The sequence below is a fragment of the Bombina bombina genome, unplaced genomic scaffold, assembly GCF_027579735.1.
Source record: "Bombina bombina isolate aBomBom1 unplaced genomic scaffold, aBomBom1.pri scaffold_526, whole genome shotgun sequence".
NCBI lineage: Eukaryota > Metazoa > Chordata > Amphibia > Anura > Bombinatoridae > Bombina > Bombina bombina.
Window position 1 is genome coordinate 77,501 of NW_026511144.1, and position 21,263 is coordinate 98,763.

Here is a 21,263-nt window from a genome sequence, read left to right on the forward strand (position 1 = left end):
TTTTCTGACAGACGCCTGTGTAACAAGATGGACAGAGCTGAAATCTGTCCCTTTAATGAACTAGCTGATAGACCCTTTTCTAAACCTTCTTGTAGAAAGGACAATATCCTAGCGATCCTAACCTTACTCCAAGAGTAACCTTTGGATTCGCACCAGTATAGGTATTTACGCCATATTTTATGGTAAATCCTTCTGGTAACAGGCTTCCTAGCCTGTATCAGGGTATCAATAACCGACTCAGAAAAACCACGTTTTGATAAAATCAAGCGTTCAATTTCCAAGCAGTCAGCTTCAGAGAAGTTAGATTTTGATGTTTGAATGGACCCTGTATCAGAAGGTCCTGTCTTAGAGGTAGAGACCAAGGCGGACAGGATGACATGTCCACTAGATCTGCATACCAAGTCCTGCGTGGCCATGCAGGCGCTATTAGAATCACTGATGCTCTCTCCTGTTTGATTTTGGCAATCAATCGAGGAAGCAGCGGGAAGGGTGGGAACACATAAGCCATCCCGAAGTTCCAAGGTGCTGTCAAAGCATCTATCAGAACCGCTCCCGGATCCCTGGATCTGGACCCGTAGAGAGGAAGTTTGGCGTTCTGGCGAGACGCCATGAGATCTATCTCTGGTTTGCCCCAACGCCGAAGTATTTGGGCAAAGACCTCCGGATGAAGTTCCCACTCCCCCGGATGAAAAGTCTGGCGACTCAAGAAATCCGCCTCCCAGTTCTCCACTCCCGGGATGTGGATTGCTGATAGGTGGCAAGAGTGAGACTCTGCCCAGCGAATTATCTTTGATACTTCCATCATTGCTAGGGAGCTTCTTGTCCCTCCCTGATGGTTGATGTAAGCTACAGTCGTGATGTTGTCCGACTGAAACCTGATGAACCCCCGAGTTGTTAATTGGGGCCAAGCCAGAAGGGCATTGAGAACTGCTCTCAATTCCAGGATGTTTATTGGAAGGAGACTCTCCCCCTGATTCCATAGTCCCTGAGCCTTCAGAGAATTCCAGACAGCGCCCCAACCTAGTAGGCTGGCGTCTGTTGTTACAATTGTCCAGTCTGGCCTGCTGAATGGCATCCCCCTGGACAGGTGTGGCCGATAAAGCCACCATAGAAGAGAATTTCTGGTCTCTTGATTCAGATTCAGAGTAGGGGACAAATCTGAGTAATCCCCATTCCACTGACTTAGCATGCACAATTGCAGCGGTCTGAGGTGTAGGCGTGCAAAAGGTACTATGTCCATTGCCGCTACCATTAAGCCGATCACCTCCATGCATTGAGCTACTGACGGGTGTTGAATGGAATGAAGGACACGGCATGCATTTTGAAGTTTTGTTAACCTGTCTTCTGTCAGGTAAATCTTCATTTCTACAGAATCTATAAGAGTCCCCAAGAATGGAACTCTTGTGAGAGGAAAAAGAGAACTCTTCTTTTCGTTCACTTTCCATCCATGCGACCTTAGAAATGCCAGAACTAACTCTGTATGAGACTTGGCAGTTTGAAAGCTTGAAGCTTGTATTAGAATGTCGTCTAGGTACGGAGCTACCGAAATCCCTCGCGGTCTTAGTACCGCCAGAAGGGCACCCAGAACCTTTGTGAAGATTCTTGGAGCCGTAGCCAATCCGAATGGAAGAGCTACAAACTGGTAGTGCCTGTCTAAGAAGGCAAACCTTAGATACCGGTGATGATCCTTGTGAATCGGTATGTGAAGGTAAGCATCTTTTAAATCCACTGTGGTCATGTACTGACCCTTTTGGATCATGGGTAAGATTGTCCGAATAGTTTCCATTTTGAACGATGGAACTCTTAGGAATTTGTTTAGAATCTTTAAATCTAAGATTGGCCTGAAAGTTCCCTCTTTTTTGGGAACCACAAACAGGTTTGAGTAGAACCCTTGTCCTTGTTCCGACCGCGGAACCGGATGGATCACTCCCATTAATAACAGATCTTGTACACAGCGTAGAAACGCTTCTTTCTTTATCTGGTTTGTTGACAACCTTGACAGATGAAATCTCCCTCTTGGGGGAGATAATTTGAAGTCTAGAAGGTATCCCTGAGATATGATCTCTAGCGCCCAGGGATCCTGAACATCTCTTGCCCAGGCCTGGGCGAAGAGAGAAAGTCTGCCCCCCACTAGATCCGGTCCCGGATCGGGGGCTCTCGGTTCATGCTGTCTTTGGGGCAGCAGCAGGTTTCCTGGCCTGCTTGCTCTTGTTCCAGGACTGGTTAGGCTTCCAGCCTTGCCTGTAACGAGCAACAGCTCCCTCCTGTTTTGGTGCAGTGGAGGTTGATGCTGCTCCTGTTTTGAAATTCCGAAAGGAACGAAAATTAGACTGTCTAGCCTTAGCTTTGGCTTTGTCTTGAGGTAGGGCGTGGCCCTTACCTCCTGTAATGTCAGCGATAATTTCTTTCAAACCGGGCCCAAATAAAGACTGCCCCTTGAAAGGTATATTAAGTAATTTGGACTTAGAAGTAACATCAGCTGACCAGGATTTTAGCCACAGCGCCCTACGTGCCTGTATAGCGAATCCTGAGTTCTTAGCCGTAAGTTTGGTTAAATGTACTACGGCCTCCGAAATGAATGAATTAGCTAGTTTAAGGACTCTAAGCCTGTCCGTAATGTCGTCTAGCGTATATGAACTAAGGTTCTCTTCCAGAGACTCAATCCAAAATGCTGCCGCAGCCGTAATCGGCGCGATACATGCAAGGGGTTGCAATATAAAACCTTGTTGAACAAACATTTTCTTAAGGTAACCCTCTAATTTTTTATCCATTGGATCTGAAAAGGCACAGCTATCCTCCACCGGGATAGTGGTACGCTTAGCTAAAGTAGAAACTGCTCCCTCCACCTTAGGGACCGTTTGCCATAAGTCCCGAGTGGTGGCGTCTATTGGAAACATCTTTCTAAATATTGGAGGGGGTGAGAACGGCACACCGGGTCTATCCCACTCCTTAGTAACAATTTCAGTTAGTCTCTTAGGTATAGGAAAAACGTCAGTACTCGCCGGTACCGCAAAGTATTTATCCAACCTACACAGTTTCTCTGGTATTGCAACGGTGTTACAATCATTGAGAGCTGCTAAGACCTCCCCTAGTAATACACGGAGGTTCTCCAATTTAAATTTAAAATTTGAAATATCTGAATCCAATCTGTTTGGATCAGAACCGTCACCCACAGAATGAAGCTCTCCGTCCTCATGCTCTGCAAGCTGTGACGCAGTATCAGACATGGCCCTAGTATTGTCAGCGCACTCTGTTCTCACCCCAGAGTGATCACGCTTGCCTCTTAGTTCTGGTAATTTAGACAAAACTTCAGTCATAACAGTAGCCATATCTTGTAATGTTATCTGTAATGGCCGCCCAGATGTACTAGGCGCCATAATATCACGCACCTCCCGGGCGGGAGATGCAGGTACTGCCGCGTGAGGCGAGTTAGTCGGCATAACTCTCCCCTCGCTGTTTGGTGAAATTTGTTCACATTGTACAGATTGACTTTTATTTAAAGTAGCATCAATACAGTTAGTACATAAATTTCTATTGGGCTCCACCTTGGCATTGGAACAAATGACACAGATATCTTCCTCTGAGTCAGACATGTTTAACACACTAGCAATAAACTTGCAACTTGGTTATAATCTTTTTTAGCAAAAACGTACTGTGCCTCAAAGAGGTACTAAACGATTAAATGACAGTTGAAATAATGAACTGAAAAACAGTTATAGCATCAAACTTTAAAACAACACAACTTTTAGCAAAGGTTTGTTCCCATTAGTAAAATAACAATAATTAAATTTGACATAAAAATTACAGAGCAACGTTTTTATTCACAGTCAATATAAAATTCTCACAGCTCTGCTGAGAGAATCTACCTCCCTCCAAAGAAGTTTGAAGACCCCTGAGATCTGTCAGAGATGAACCGGATCATGCAGGAAATATAAAAGTAACTGACTTGAATTTTTTGATGCGTAGCAAAGAGCGCCAAAAACGGCCCTCCCCCTCACACACAGCAGTGAAGAGAAACGAAACTGTCACAATTAAAACCAAACAACTGCCAAGTGGAAAATACTGCCCAAATATTTATTCACTCAGTACCTCAGAAATGTAAACGATTCTACATTCCAGCAAAAACGTTTAACATGATAAATACTTATTAAAAGGATTAGTGACTTTTAACAGAGTAGTTCCGGTGAAATACCATCCCCAGAATACTGAAGTGTATACATACATGTCATTATAACGGTATGGCAGGATTTTCTCATCAATTCCATTCAGAAAATAAAAACTGCAACATACCTCAATGCAGATTCATCTGCCCGCTGTCCCCTGATCTGAAGCTTTTACCTCCCTCAGATGGCCGAGAACAGCAATATGATCTTAACTACTCCGGTTAAAATCATAGTAAAAAACTCTGGTAGATTCTTCCTCAAACTCTGCCAGAGAAGTAATAACACGCTCCGGTGCTATTGTAAAATAACAAACTTTTGATTGAAGTCATAAAAACTAAGTATAATCACCATAGTCCTCTCACACATCCTATCTAGTCGTTGGGTGCAAGAGAATGACTGGGACTGACGTAGAGGGGAGGAGCTATATGCAGCTCTGCTGGGTGAATCCTCTTGCATTTCCTGTTGGGGAGGAGTTATATCCCAGAAGTAATGATGACCCGTGGACTGATCACACATAACAGAAGAAAAGAAAGATATTTTACCTCAAAAGTTCCTCGGTAGCCACCTCCCATTGTAAATGATTTCTAAGCAGCATATTAGTATGTCTGTCCTGGGACAGTTGAAAGGATGAGCCTCGTGAACTCTCATATTATTTCACCAATCAGGTAAAGGAAGCTTACTATGAAATCTCATGAGAGTTAAGTCAAATCTCATGAGATCACAGTAAGAGTTCATGACCTCAGCACTGCCGATGCTGATTGGCTGCTGTTCATTTCTTCATTTTTTATTTTGTTTTACCTGCAGCTGGGAGTAACTGAAGTATAACTTTTTACACAGAACTTACTCTGCTGAGCTGAGGAAATTGTGAGGTAAAATATCTTCCTTTTTTACTTAGAGATGCTCAGGTGATATTTTCCTGTCAGCTTTTTATAGTTATACTGCATCAGTTTCAAGTGATTTAGCATATGAGTATTATGTCCCTTTAAGTAGATTTGACAATGTTAAGTCACTATTGCAAACAGGACCCTGTCACTTACTTGAGTGAGCTCCAAAAAACAACAGCCCTCACTGACAAAGCCCCCCAGCCCCTTACTTTATCAGTTTCATCTACGATGTATATTACCCCTCCGTGAGCTGTGCTGTCACACACAGTTGCTAACAGCACGGCACTCGGAGGAGAGACAAGGGGGAGGGCAAACTGCTGAAACGGGAGAGATTTCTGAACCCGACCTGTCTGTTATTATCAAGTGTTTGGCTGCATTCTAAAGGTTCAGCATAGGTATATACACACACTGCTACAGATGTCCCCCAGCTTACAGCTTTGTTCCGACTCTGAAGCCCTCACAATGGAGTGCAGTCAGTGGCAGCAAAAAATATATAAAAAAATTAATATTAGCCTCCTAACTTCTTGCTAGTAACTACACCTGACATCCATAGTTTAAAAAAAAAAAGCACAAATAAATTTAAAAATAATAACTTCTACAATCTACTGCAGTTCCCCTGCTGTGCGCACTTGTAAAAGGCAAGTGCACTGTCTGGCCAAAAGCGGGAACGTTGGCACTCTTTGCAGAAGTAGCGTGAGGACAGATATCCATAATAAGAGAGGGGTGAAGCTAGGTGGTATAGATTTGGTTCTGGCTGTGAAGCTCCCATGACTAGGGGATGAAGCTGTGCCCAATCGAAGGGGGTTAAACGCTAGAGGTGGTGTGTGGCTCAGAATCAGACTAGTATAAGGCAGGCTAATAAAAGGAAGACACTGACTGTTGCGCTTCAGCACTTGCCGCTCTCAGCTCTGCGACTGCCGCACTGACTACACGTGGTGCAGTCAGGATCCAATGTGCGTGCTAAAGCCGCCAATAGGAAGATCTTCTGGCTGTGCTGCGCCAATGGGTAAAGATCCTTGGTGAGCTGCGTGCAACGGACTGACTGTGTGACTGTGACCCACTTTAGTAATCCCAATATAAGAGGCAGGTTGAAACAAAAAATAAAATAAAAGGTTTGTGCTGAAATTGGGCCCTCAGAAGGGAGGACCTTCAGGGCACAGTCGCGATATTTGCACCCCCTGTAGTTCCGCACCTGTTGACAGGATAATCGAATCATGAGACCAGTGAAGATGCAGACCCCTAACGTGTATCCTGTGTGCCTCAGACATAAAAAAAAATAGACACTCAACTGTAACTTACAACTCTCACAAACAACATACAGGCACACTCACCTGTAGCCTATCTCGCTGAGACACAAACTTACCTGGGCTGATACTGCCACTGTTTTTCAAATCCAGAGTTCCCATCTGATACCTCAAACACAGATCTTCTGTTATCTCTTCTTTCACTATATCATCGTTATCTTCATCCGTACAAATAAAGCAGATTCAGTTTGTATATCACATAATTTAGTTTTTATAACTTTACTATAAAACAGTTTGTATATTTCCCAGACAGCACCAAATGCACACACTGTGGTAATTTCCCTCAATTATCTTATTTATTGTATATCTTTTTAGCTGAAAAGGAAGTTTAGATACAAAAGGCGTGCACAGTCACTTGTAACCTGCATGCCTCACACACAATATATGTGCACATTTATCTGTACCTTACACACAATATATGTTCACACTCACCTCTAACTCATACTTCACAAACAATATATGTGCATATTCACCTGTAACCCATACCTCACACATAATATACGCACACACCAACCTGTAATCCACATACCTTACACACAACATACGTGCACAACAACCTGCAACCCACATACCTTACACACAACATATCTGCACACCAACCTGCAACCCACATACCTTACATACAACATACGTGCTCACTACCTGTATCCCACGTATCTCACACACAATATATGTGCACACTCACCTGTAACCCCCGTACCTCACACACACACTGGCCTAGATTTGGAGTTTGGCGTTAGCCGTGAAAACCAGCGTTAGAGGCTCCTAACGCTGGTTTTAGGCTACCGCCGGTATTTGGAGTCAGTGATTAAAGGGTCTAACGCTCACTTTTCAGCCACGACTTTTCCATACCGCAGATCCCCTTACGTCAATTGCGTATCCTATCTTTTCAATGGGATTTTTCTAACGCCGGTATTTAGAGTCGTTTCTGAAGTGAGCGTTAGAGCTCTAACGACAAAACTCCAGCCGCCGGAAAAAAGCAGGAGTTAAGAGCTTTCTGGGCTAACGCCGGTTCATAATGCTCTTAACTACTGTACCCTAAAGTACACTAACACCCATAAACTACCTATGTACCCCTAAACCGAGGTCCCCCCACATCGCCGCCACTCGATTAACATTTTTTAACCCCTAATCTGCCGACCGCCACCTACGTTATACTTATGTACCCCTAATCTGCTGCCCCTAACCCCGCCGACCCCTGTATTACATTTATTAACCCCTAACCTGCCCCCCACAACGTCGCCGCCAGCCACTTACAATAATTAACCCCTAATCTGCCGACCGCAAAGCGCCGCCACCTACGTTATCCTTATGTACCCTAATCTGCTGCCCCTAACACCGCCGACCCCTATATTATATTTATTAACCCCTAATCTGCCCCCCTCAACGTCGCCGACACCTGTCGAGCGGACCTGAGCGCTACTATAATAAAGTTATTAACCCCTAATCCGCCTCACTAACCCTATCATAAATAGTATTAACCCCTAATCTGCCCTCCCTAACATCGCCGACACCTAACTTCAATTATTAACCCCTAATCTGACGACCGGAGCTCACCGCTACTATAATAAATGGATTAACCCCTAAAGCTAAGTCTAACCCTAACCCTAACACCCCCCTAAGTTAAATATAATTCAAATCTAACGAAATAAATTAACTCTTATTAAATAAATTATTCCTATTTAAAGCTAAATACTTACCTGTAAAATAAATCCTAATATAGCTACAATATAAATTATAATTATATTGTAGCTATTTTAGGATTAATATTTATTTTACAGGCAACTTGGTAATTATTTTAACCAGGTACAATAGCTATTAAATAGTTAAGAACTATTTAATAGTTACCTAGTTAAAATAATAACAAAATTACCTGTAAAATAAATCCTAACCTAAGTTATAATTAAACCTAACACTACCCTATCAATAAATTAATTAAATAAAATACCTACAATTACCTACAATTAACCTAACACTACACTATCAATAAATAAATTAAATAAAATTGCTACAAATAACTACAATTACATAAACTAACTAAAGTACAAAAAATAAAAAAATATTTACAAACATAAGAAAAATATTACAACAATTTTAAACTAATTACATCTACTCTAAGCCCCCTAATAAAATAACAAAGACCCCCAAAATAAAAAAATGCCCTACCCTATTCTAAATTAATAGAGTTAAAAGCTCTTTTACCTTACCAGCCCTGAACAGGGCCCTTTGCGGGGCATGCCCCAAGAAGTTCAGCTCTTTTGCCTGTAAAAAAAAAACATACAATACCCCCCCCCCAACATTACAACCCACCACCCACATACCCCTAATCTAACCCAAACCCCCCTTAAATAAACCTAACACTAAGCCCCTGAAGATCTTCCTACCTTGTCTTCACCATCCAGGTATCACCGATCCGTCCTGGCATCCGGTGCTGAAGAGGTCCAGAAGAGGCTCCAAAGTCTTCCTCCTATCCGGCAAGAAGAGGACATCCGGACCGGCAAACATCTTCTCCAAGCGGCATCTTCGATCTTCTTCCATCCGGTGCGGAGCGGGTCCATCTTGAATCAGCCGACGCGGATCCATCCTCTTCTTCCGGCGTCTCCCGACGAATGACGGTTCCTTTAAGGGACGTCATCCAAGATGGCGTCCCTCGAATTCCGATTGGCTGATAGGATTCTATCAGCCAATCGGAATTAAGGTAGGAATATTCTGATTGGCTGATGGAATCAGCCAATCAGAATCAAGTTCAATCCGATTGGCTGATCCAATCAGCCAATCAGATTGAGCTCGCATTCTATTGGCTGATCGGAACAGCCAATAGAATGCGAGCTCAATCTGATTGGCTGATTGGATCAGCCAATCGGACTGAACTTGATTCTGATTGGCTGATTCTATCAGCCAATCAGAATATTCCTACCTTAATTCCGATTGGCTGATAGAATCCTATCAGCCAATCGGAATTCGAGGGACGCCATCTTGGATGACGTCCCTTAAAGGAACCGTCATTCGTCGGGAGACGCCGGAAGAAGAGGATGGATCCGCGTCGGCTGATTCAAGATGGACCCGCTCCGCACCGGATGGAAGAAGATCGAAGATGCCGCTTGGAGAAGATGTTTGCCGGTCCGGATGTCCTCTTCTTGCCGGATAGGAGGAAGACTTTGGAGCCTCTTCTGGACCTCTTCAGCACCGGATGCCAGGACAGATCGGTGATACCTGGATGGTGAAGACAAGGTAGGAAGATCTTCAGGGGCTTAGTGTTAGGTTTATTTAAGGGGGGTTTGGGTTAGATTAGGGGTATGTGGGTGGTGGGTTGTAATGTTGGGGGGGGGGTATTGTATGTTTTTTTTTACAGGCAAAAGAGCTGATTTTCTTGGGGCATGCCCCGCAAAGGGCCCTGTTCAGGGCTGGTAAGGTAAAAGAGCTTTTACATTTATTAATTTAGAATAGGGTAGGGAATTTTTTATTTTGGGGGTCTTTGTTATTTTATTAGGGGGCTTAGAGTAGGTGTAATTAGTTTAAAATTGTTGTAATATTTTTCTTATGTTTGTAAATATTTTTTTATTTTTTGTAACTTAGTTCTTTTTTATTTTTTGTACTTTAGTTAGTTTATGTAATTGTAGTTATTTGTAGAAATTGTATTTAATTTATTTATTGATAGTGTAGTGTTAGGTTTTATTGTAGGTAATTGTAGGTATTTTATTTAATTAATTTATTGATAGGGTAGTGTTAGGTTTAATTATAACTTAGGTTAGGACTTATTTTACAGGTAATTTTGTTATTATTTTAACTAGGTAACTATTAAATAGTTCTTAACTATTTAATAGCTATTGTACCTGGTTAAAATAATTACAAAGTTGCCTGTAAAATAAATATTAATCCTAAAATAGCTACAATGTAATTATAATTTATATTGTAGCTGTATTAGGGTTTATTTTACAGGTAAGTATTTAGCTTTAAATAGGAATAATTTATTTAATAAGAGTTAATTAATTTCGTTAGATGTAAATTATATTTAAGTTAGGGGGGTGTTAGTGTTAGGGTTAGACTTAGCTTTAGGGGTTAATCCATTTATTATAGTAGCGATGAGCTCCGGTCGTCAGATTAGGGGTTAATAATTGAAGTTAGGTGTCGGCGATGTTAGGGAGGGCAGATTAGGGGTTAATACTATTTATGATAGGGTTAGTGAGGCGGGTTAGGGGTTAATAACTTTATTATAGTAGCGCTCAGGTCCGCTCGGCAGATTAGGGGTTAATAAGTGTAGGCAGGTGTCGGCGACGTTGAGGGGGGCAGATTAGGGGTTAATAAATATAATATAGGGGTCGGCAGTGTTAGGGGCAGCAGATTAGGGGTACATAGGGATAACGTATGTTGCGGCGGTGTACGGAGCGGAAGATTAGGGGTTAAAAATAATATGCAGGGGTCAGCGATAGCGGGGGCGGCAGATTAGGGGTTAATAAGTGTAAGGTTAGGGGTGTTTAGACTCGGGGTACATGTTAGGGTGTTAGGTGCAGACGTAGGAAGTGTTTCCCCATAGGAAACAATGGGGCTGCGTTAGGAGCTGAACGCTGCTTTTTTGCAGGTGTTAGGTTTTTTTACAGCTCAAACAGCCCCATTGTTTCCTATGGGAGAATCGTGCACGAGCACGTTTTTGAGGCTGGCCGCGTCCGTAAGCAACTCTGGTATCGAGAGTTGCATTTGCGGTAAAAATGCTCTACGCTCCTTTTTTGGAGCCTAACGCAGCATTTTTTTGAACTCTCGATACCAGAGTTAATTTTATGGTGCGGCCAGAAAAAAGCCTGCGGAGCGTTAACAGCCCATCTACCGCCAAACTCCAAATCTAGGCCTATATGTGCACACTCACCTGTAACCCACGTACCTCACACACACTATATGTGCACACTCACCTGTAACTCATGCACCTCACACACAATATACGTGCACACTCACCTATAACTCATGTACCGCACACACAATATACGTGCACACTCACCTGTAACTCATGTACCTCACACACAATATATATGCACATTCACCCGTAACTTGTATCTGTCACTCAAAACATACATGCACACTCATCTGTAAAGCCCATCTCTCAACAAAAGTAAATACCCACCTGTAACCTTCATCCCTCAGATACAAGTGCACACTCACCTGGGCTGATACTGTCACTTGTGTTCTCATCAGGGTCTCCCAGCTGACGCGTCACACACAGATCTTCTGTTATCTCAACTTTCACTATATCAGCATTATCCTCATCTGTACAAATAAATTAGATTCAGTTTTTATATCACATAATTTAGTTTTTATAACTTTACTATAAAACAGTTTGTATATTTCCCAGACAGCACCAAATGCACACACTGTGGTAATTTCCCTCAATTATCATATTTATTGTATATCTTTTTAGCTGAAAAGGAAGTTTAGATACAAAAGGCGTGCACACTCACTTGTAACCTGCATGCCTCACACACAATATATGTGCACATTTATCTGTACCTTACACACAATATATGTTCACACTCACCTCTAACTCATACTTCACAAACAATATATGTGCATACTCACCTGTAACCCATACCTCACACATAATATACGCACACACCAACCTGTAATCCACATACCTTACACACAACATACGTGCACAACAACCTGCAACCCACATACCTTACACGCAACATACCTGCACACCAACCTGCAACCCACATACCTTACACACAACATACGTGCTCACTACCTGTAACCCATGTATCTCACACACAATATAAGTGCACACTCACCTGCAATCCACGTATCTCACACACAATATATGTGCACATTTACCTGTACCCCACGTATCTCACACACAACATACGTGCTCACTACCTGTAACCCATGTATGTCACACACAATATATGTGCACACTCACCTGCAATCCACGTATCTCACACACAATATATGTGCACATTTACCTGTATCCCACGTATCTCACACACAATATATGTGCACACTCACCTGTAACCCACGTACCTCACACACACTATATGTGCACACTCACCTGTAACTCATGCACCTCACACACAATATACGTGCACACTCACCTGTAACTCATGCACCTCACACACAATATACGTGCACACTCACCTGTAACTCATGTACCTCACACACAATATATATGCACATTCACCCGTAACTTGTATCTGTCACTCAAAACATACATGCACACTCTTCTGTAAAGCCCATCTCTCAACAAAAGTAAATACCCACCTGTAACCTTCATCCCTCAGATACAAGTGCACACTCACCTGGGCTGATACTGTCACTTGTGTTCTCATCAGGGTCTCCCAGCTGACGCGTCACACACAGATCTTCTGTTATCTCAACTTTCACTATATCAGCATTATCCTCATCTGTACAAATAAAGTAGATTCAGTTTTTATATCACATGATCTAGTTATCTATAAAACGGTTTGTGCATTTCCCAGACAGACAACAACACCAAATACACACAATCAGCACATTTTCCCTCTCATCATTTTTTACTGTGATCCTCTATATTAAAATATAAAACTACACCATGAACTAAACAAGGGTTAAACTCATTGTGTTATCTGCGCTTATAAAACCAAACAGTAAAATACAAGGGAGAGCAGTAAGTAACTGTGTGCACAGCCCCGGCAGACTCTCACGTATTACTACTCACCGGCAGGGAGGGAGAGCGGTAAGTAACTGTGTGCACAGCCCCGACAGACTCTCACGTATTACTACTCACCGGCAGGGAGGGAGAGCAGTAAGTAACTGTGTGCACAGCCCCGGCAGACTCTCACGTATTACTACTCACCGGCAGGGAGGGAGAGCAGTAAGTAACTGTGTGCACAGCCCCGGCAGACTCTCACGTATTACTACTCACCGGCAGGGAGGGAGAGCAGTAAGTAACTGTGTGCACAGCCCCGGCAGACTCTCACGTATTACTACTCACCGGCAGGGAGGGAGAGCAGTAAGTAACTGTGTGCACAGCCCCGGCAGACTCTCACGTATTACTACTCACCGGCAGGGAGGGAGAGCAGTAAGTAACTGTGTGCACAGCCCCGGCAGACTCTCACGTATTACTACTCACCGGCAGGGAGGGAGAGCAGTAAGTAACTGTGTGCACAGCCCCGGCAGACTCTCACGTATTACTACTCACCGGCAGGGAGGGAGAGCAGTAAGTAACTGTGTGCACAGCCCCGGCAGACTCTCACGTATTACTACTCACCGGCAGGGAGGGAGAGCAGTAAGTAACTGTGTGCACAGCCCCGGCAGACTCTCACGTATTACTACTCACCGGCAGGGAGGGAGAGCAGTAAGTAACTGTGTGCACAGCCCCGGCAGACTCTCACGTATTACTACTCACCGGCAGGGAGGGAGCAATGTATTTCAGTCTGATGACTATTCATGTCATCTGTCTCATCCTCTTCCTTCACATTTAATAGCCCAGTGCCCGGGTTTTCCTCTAGACGCCCTGTAATTAAAGCAGGAAAATACCTGATAGTATACGATAGAGGATGTAATATAGACTTATAAAATATTATTATATAAAATATTAATATCTCCATGGTTAATAGGGAACAGCTATGGGTCCAAATATACCAGCAGCTTTGAATATTGTAGTAATTTTCTATGCAGCTAATTCATTCACCTTGAGGAATCCTCCTGATAGGTAAATGTGAGTTATTAAACAGTGGGTACCATGTCTATAGCGCTCTCTAATGAAGGATCCTGCATATAACAGTCTACACCAGTGTGTAGTGAGGTTTTACATAACTGATATAATAAAGGCTGCTGAACAAACCTAAAGGAAAAGCTTGCTGCCTGTTCCCCTTTTGTATCTTTTAATACACGTAAGTGTTATGGTTTGGGATATACACAATACAGGGCTAAAAGACGTATCCGTGTGCTGTAAACCTCAGAGGTTAAATAGCTAATAACCCTACATAAAGATTGGTCAAAACAAGTGCAACTGAAAAGGAGGATACCAGGGAGAATAAGTACTGGCTAGACGTCATCACAAAACAACGGCACCAAAAAGAAAGGCGCAGAGGGATACGGCAGAGCAACTCCAGCTCCACACTAACTTCTGCCCCCAGCTATGCACTGAAGAGCAGCACCATATTGTACATAATAAGTTTATGTAAGAATGCAGCAATGCTTCAGCTCCATTTAATGAAAGAATACCTAGATATCCTCAGGAGCATGCACATGTCGAGGAGCACTATATGTATAATGTTGTTACAAGCACTGCTGCAAATACAGAGCACACACCTGAGCCTACTTCAGTATGCTCTCATGGTAAGAACTGCTGCCATATATACAGAGCACACACCTGAGCCTACCTCAGTATGCTCTCATGATAAGAACTGCTGCCATTATACAGAGCACACACCTGAGTCTACCTCAGTATGCTCTCATGATTGCTGCCATATACAGAGCACACACCTGAGCCTACCTCAGTATGCTCTCATGATTGCTGCCATATACAGAGCACACACCTGAGCCTACCTCAGTATGCTCTCATGATAACAACTGCTGCCATATACAGAGCACACACCTGAGCCTACAACAGTATGCGCTCATGATAAGAACTGCTGCCATATACAGAGCACACACCTGAGCCTACAACAGTATGCGCTCATGATAAGAACTGCTGCCATATACAGAGCACACACCTGAGCCTACCTCAGTATGCTCTCATGATAAGAACTGCTGCCATATACAGAGCACACACCTGAGCCTACCTCAGTATGCTCTCATGATGAGAACTGCTGCCATATACAGAGCACACAACCGGAGCCTACCTCAGTATGCGCTCATGATAAGAACTGCTGCCGATCTTGGTGGACTTCCGGTGGGGGCGGAGCTGTTAGGCACGCTGTGCAGCTTGCGGTGCTCTGGACAACAGGAGCCTGGATATTCTCCCCCAGCATTTGCTGCCTGCTTTACCCAGATCGTCTGGGAGCGTTTGCAGGACTACAGGCGGTGTCTACGCCTATGCCGTGGAAGTCTTCCTGATTGGCGGTTCAGCCCAGCGGTGGATACCGCACTAGCCTCCATAGACACGCACAGGGAGGAGAGGAGCAGGCAAGTCTACCTCGGTGAATCTCCCGGGTTCCCTGAGTGGAGTGACCGCTGGTAGGAGGGAGCGGGACGTCCGCGGAGTGATCGGTGGACAACGCTCCCTCCTCGCGGTTGAATATAACATCTGATCAGTCGGAGGCTTGAGGAGACGCTCTTCTCTACTGTGGTGCCCAAGGCAGGCTTGTCAAGTTTGGGATCTCTCTGGGTAAGACTTACCTCTTTTATTTGTATACCCTAATTGATATATTGGAATACAAGTGTCTGGAATAAGTGATCAGCAGAGGGCGCAGCGCACTGTCTCTCCATGGAAAATTGATCTGAGATGAGCAAGAGCAGAAAGTACTCTATGTTAACATTTGCTTTGTTATGTTCCGTCTACCACAGTTTGGGGGAAATAATGATCCTGGGTGCTTGGCAAGATTAATTAATCCCTCATTTCTACGGTGATGGCCAAGTCTGTTGGGCCTTGATTTTCCTTTATTAAAGCTGATACAGCCCAGAATCCGATAAGAAGATACATCTCCCTCTCTAAGAATTTTGTTTGGGACATTCCTTTGCCTTTTGGGGAAAAATTGGTGAACTGTGTAATTGGCTGTTCTACTTATCTATATAACCTCTTCATCAGTTGATGGAATTTTTTGTTTCTACTTATCTACATAATCTCTTCATCAGTTGATGGAACTTTTTTTTTTTTTTTTTGGCTTTGAGCTCCCCGATTTCCTGCGTAGTCAGCATTTGAATTTTCATGAAGTGCATAGTGGGGAGAAGGAGTAAGGAATAGAAGGCACAAGTAGCATATAGTTGACTGTTGTTTGCTTTTCTTCTTTTCTAGAGAAATATCATGTAAGATTGTGGTGCTAAGACATATTGGTTAGGTATTGAAATTTGGTGATATACCCCCTTGTTTTTTTTCTATTTTTGTTGCACTCTTTATAACTAATACCACCGTAAAGGCCCTAAATTCACTAGTTTTCACACTCTCTGTGGGGGGGGGGGGGGAGAAAAGAAAGGAAAAAAAAAATATCACTCTCACAATAGAAGCTTCTCTGCTTCCTATTCTTCTCCTATTTATTTAGGGGTCGTAATGTTTTTTTGGTATTGATATAACATTTGATGTATATTTGTATTTTGCTGTTTGTTTTTGCACGAATTTCTTAAATCACTGGGTACATGGAAAGATTTATTACTCACACGAAACAAAGTTCCCCCATAATGCCACCCAAAATTAAGGACAGGAAGGTTAGGAGTGCAGACACTTCACTAGACCCCGTGCTGGATGGGGGTACATCCCACCTAGATGTAGGTAACTTAGTATCACAATTAACAGACATTTTTACTCCCCAATTTGATATCATCAAGAATGAGCTCAGCAGGATTTCTACATATATTTCATCATTGTCAAGCGAGGTTAAGCAGTTCGCCTCAAGAATGAAGGAGGCGGAAGACAGGATCTCAGACTTGGAGGATCGGGCTAACGTCCAAGATAAAGTAGTACATGACCAGGAATTTAGAATATCTAGCTTACAATCCCGTCTGGAGGACCTTGAGGATCGCTCCAGGCGGAATAATATCAGAATTATTGGACTTCCCGAATCCCCCCGAGTATGAGGACCTGTTGAAGCTTACTTCTTTACTACTCCCCAAAGCGTTAGGTTTCCCTCCCCAACAATTGCCCCTTGCAGTAGAAAGAGCGCATAGGGTTGGATATTCGAAAGCAAATGTAACCACTGCTAACAGAAGTAGAATGTGTATCTTTAAGCTACTTAGATATCAGGATAAGCTGGAATTTTTAAAATTATACAGAAAGTCAGGGGAATTTATTTTTGAGAAAAACAAATTATTATTCTTTCAAGATTTCTCATTAGAGACATCTCTTAAAAGGAAACAAATGGTCCCCTATTGTGCAAGGATCACCAGTAAAGGCATAAAAGCGTGGATCACATATCCCGCTAAAATCATAGTGGATAAGAATGGCGTCAGACATGTCCTTAATAATCCCCAAGAGGCTCATGAGTTTATCGGTGCCCTATAGGTTAAAACGGAATTTACTCTTTACAAACCCGAAATGTATTGTACTGAATTGTTGTTTTTTATTGCTGATTTTATTTTTGATATTTGCTTGTTTGAAATATTGTTTACTGTTTTCTTTAAAGGGGGAAAAAAAAAAAGAATGGACCTGAAATTTAGCATCATATATTTACGGTTGTATTGGTGCTCAGGCTGGGTATTTGTTCCTAGGAGTAGAAGCATATTTAATTGCTATTTTTCTGTTTTTAAATCTCCCTTTTTTTTTTTTTTCTCTCTCTTCCTTTTCTCCCTCTCCTCCTCTCTTCCTCCCCCCATCGCTGGTCCGAATAAATACTAAGTATGATATTTAATTAGATGTCTTCCAAGATTAATATACTTTCCTGGAATGTTGGGGGGGTAACATCTCCCAGGAAACGCAAATTAATTATTAAATACTTGGCTAAATTTAACCCGAATGTGGTAATGCTGCAAGAAACACATCTAAATGATATAGAAGCAGCAAAACTGAAGTGTAAATGGGTAGGTGAATGTGTTGCAGCCTCTGCGGTTAAAAGGAGATCAGGAGCGGCAATCCTGTTGCATAAAAATTTAGATTATAAAATTGTTAAAACGGAGGCTGATCCGGAAGGAAGATTCTTGATTTTACATATACAGATTAAGGATTGCGACTTTGTGTTATGCAATTTATATGGCCCGAATTTATTTTCTCCTGTTTTCTGGGACACTATTAGGAGTAAGGAATTTCTTTCCTCAGCAGCTAATTTAATTTTAGAGGGAGATTTCAATATGACGCTGTGTCCTGTCTTGGATAGGTTGTCTTTAAAAAACTTACGGGAAAATAATAAAGTTGCAAAATATTTTAAAACTTTCTGTCATGAATTGAACTTAATTGATATATGGAGACTTAAAAATCCGGAGCAGCGTAGTTTTTCCTGCGAGTCAAAAACACATGACATTTTCTAGAATAGACCTGTTCTTAATATCTAAACCTTTAGCATTATGTAGATTGGAGGCAGATATATATGATATTGCTATCTCGGACCACGCAGTAATTTCCTTTACACTTTTGGCCACTGCCCCTCCCAAGAGTCAAAAACAGAATTTATGTTTACCTGAAAAATTTCTTTCTCCAACGGTGTGTCCGGTCCACGGCTTCATCCTTAGTTGTGGGATATTCTCTTCCCCTACAGGAAATGGCAAAGAGAGCACCCAGCAAGAGCTGTCCATATAGCCCCCCCTCTGGCTCCGCTCCCCAGTCATTCGACCGACGGTTAGGAGAAAAAGGAGAAACTATAGGGTGCCGTGGTGACTGTAGTGTATAAAGAAAGAAATTTTTCAAACCTGATTAAAAACCAGGGCGGGCCGTGGACCGGACACACCGTTGGAGAAAGAAATTTATCAGGTAAACATAAATTCTGTTTTCTCCAACATTGGTGTGTCCGGTCCACGGCTTCATCCTTACTTGTGGGAACCAATACCAAAGCTTTAGGACACGGATGAAGGGAGGGAGCAAATCAGGTTACCTAAACAGAAGGCACAACGGCTTGCAAAACCTTTCTCCCAAAAACAGCCTCCGAAGAAGCATAAGTATCGAATTTGTAAAATTTGGCAAAAGTATGCAGAGAAGACCAAGTTGCTGCCTTACAGATCTAATCAACAAAAGCCTCGTTCTTGAAGGCCCATGTGGAAGCCACAGCTCTAGTAGAATGAGCTGTAATTCGTTCAGGAGGCTGTCGTCCGGCAGTCTCATAAGCCAATCGGATGATGCTTTTCAGCCAAAAAGAAAGAGAGGTAGCAGTAGCTTTCTGCCCTCTCCTCTTACCAGAATACACGACAAACAAGGATGAAGTTTGTCTGAAATCCTTTGTTGCTTCGAAATAGAATTTCAAAGCACGGACCACATCTAGGTTGTGTAACAAACGTTCCTTCTTCGAAACTGGATTCGGACATAGGGAAGGAACAACTATTTCCTGGTTAATATTCCTGTTGGAAACTACTTTTGGAAGACAACCAGGTTTGGTACGTAAAACAACCTTATCTGCATGAAATACCAGATAGGGAGGAGTACACTGTAAAGCAGATAATTCAGAAACTCTTCTAGCAGAAGAAATAGCAACTAAAAACAGAACTTTCCAAGATAGTAACTGAGGCCTAGATTTGGAGTTTGGCGGTAGCCGTGAAAACCAGCGTTAGAGGCTCCTAACGCTGGTTTTAGGCTAACTCCGGTATTTGGAGTCACTCAAAATAGGGTCTAACGCTCACTTTTCAGCCGCGACTTTTCCATACCGCAGATCCCCTTACGTCAATTGCGTATCCTATCTTTTCAATAGGATCTTCCTAACTCCGGTATTTAGAGTCGTGTCTGAAGTGAGCGTTAGAAATCTAACGACAAAACTCCAGCCGCAGGAAAAAATTCAGTAGTTAAGAGCTTTTTGGGCTAACGCCGGTTCATAAAGCTCTTAACTACTGTACTCTAAAGTACACTAACACCCATAAACTACCTATGTACCCCTAAACTGAGGTCCCCCCACATCGCCGCCACTCAATTACATTTTTTAACCCCTAATCTGCCAACCGCCACCTACGTTATACTTATGTACCCCTAATCTGCTGCCCCTAACACCGCCGACCCCTGTATTATATTTATTAACCCCTAACCTGCCCCCCACAACGTCGCCGCCAGCTACCTACAATAATTAACCCCTAATCTGCCGACCGCAAAGCGCCGCCACCTACATTATAGCTATGTACCCCTAATCTGCTGCCCCTAACACCGCCGACCCCTATATTATATTTATTAACCCCTAATCTGCCGCCCTCAACGTCGCCTCCACCTGCCTACACTTATTAACCCCTAATCTGCCGACCGGAGCTCACCGCTATTCTAATAAATATATTAACCCCTAAAGCTAAGTCTAACCCTAACACTAACACCCCCCTAAGTTAAATATAATTTTAATCTAACGAAATTAATTAACTTTTATTAAATAAATTATTCCTATTTAAAGCTAAATACTTACCTGTAAAATAAATCCTAATATAGCTACAATATAAATTATAATTATATTGTAGCTATTTTAGGATTAATATTTATTTTACAGGCAACTTTGTAATTATTTTAACCAGGTACAATAGCTATTTAATAGTTACCTAGTTAAAATAATTACAAAATTACCTGTAAAATAAATCCTAACCTAAGTTACAATTAAACCTAACACTATACTATCATTAAATTAATTAAATAAAATACCTACAATTACCAACAATTAAACCTAACACTACACTATCAATACCTTAATTAAATACAATATCTACAAATAACTACAATGATATAAACTAACTAAAGTACAAAAAATAAAAAAGAACTAAGTTACAAAAAATAAAAAAATATTTACAAACATAAGAAAAATATTACAACAATTTTAAACTAATTACACCTACTCTAAGCCCCCTAATAAAATAACAAAGACCCCCAAAATAAAAAATGCCCTACCCTATTCTAAATTACTAAAGTTCAAAGCTCTTTTACCTTACCAGCCCTGAACAGGGCCCTTTGCGGGGCATGCCCCAAAAAGTTCAGCTCTTTTTCCTGTAAAAAAAAACATACAATACCCCCCCCCCCCCAACATTAGAATCCTATCAGCCAATCGGAATTTGAGGGACGCCATCTTGGATGACGTCATTTAAAGGAACCGTCATTTGTCGTTCAGTCGTCGGCCAGGATGGATGTTCCGCGTCGGAGGTCTTCAGGATGCTGCCGCTCCGCTCCAGATGGATGTCGATAGAAGATGCCG

At 42.4% G+C, this 21,263-nt stretch overlaps 1 protein-coding gene across 1 annotated transcript in view; it reads right to left on the reverse strand.

Moving 5' to 3' along the window:
• The window catches only part of LOC128643632 (gastrula zinc finger protein XlCGF8.2DB-like), a 35,763-nt gene extending 29,253 nt beyond the window's left edge, over positions 1-6,510 (reverse strand). The window contains exon 1 of the mRNA XM_053696465.1: positions 6,411-6,510. Within this exon, the coding sequence (XP_053552440.1) occupies positions 6,411-6,453 (43 nt within the window). The 5' untranslated portion in view covers positions 6,454-6,510. The remainder of the gene's footprint in view (positions 1-6,410) is intronic.
• Positions 6,511-21,263: the final 14,753 nt, after the last annotated feature.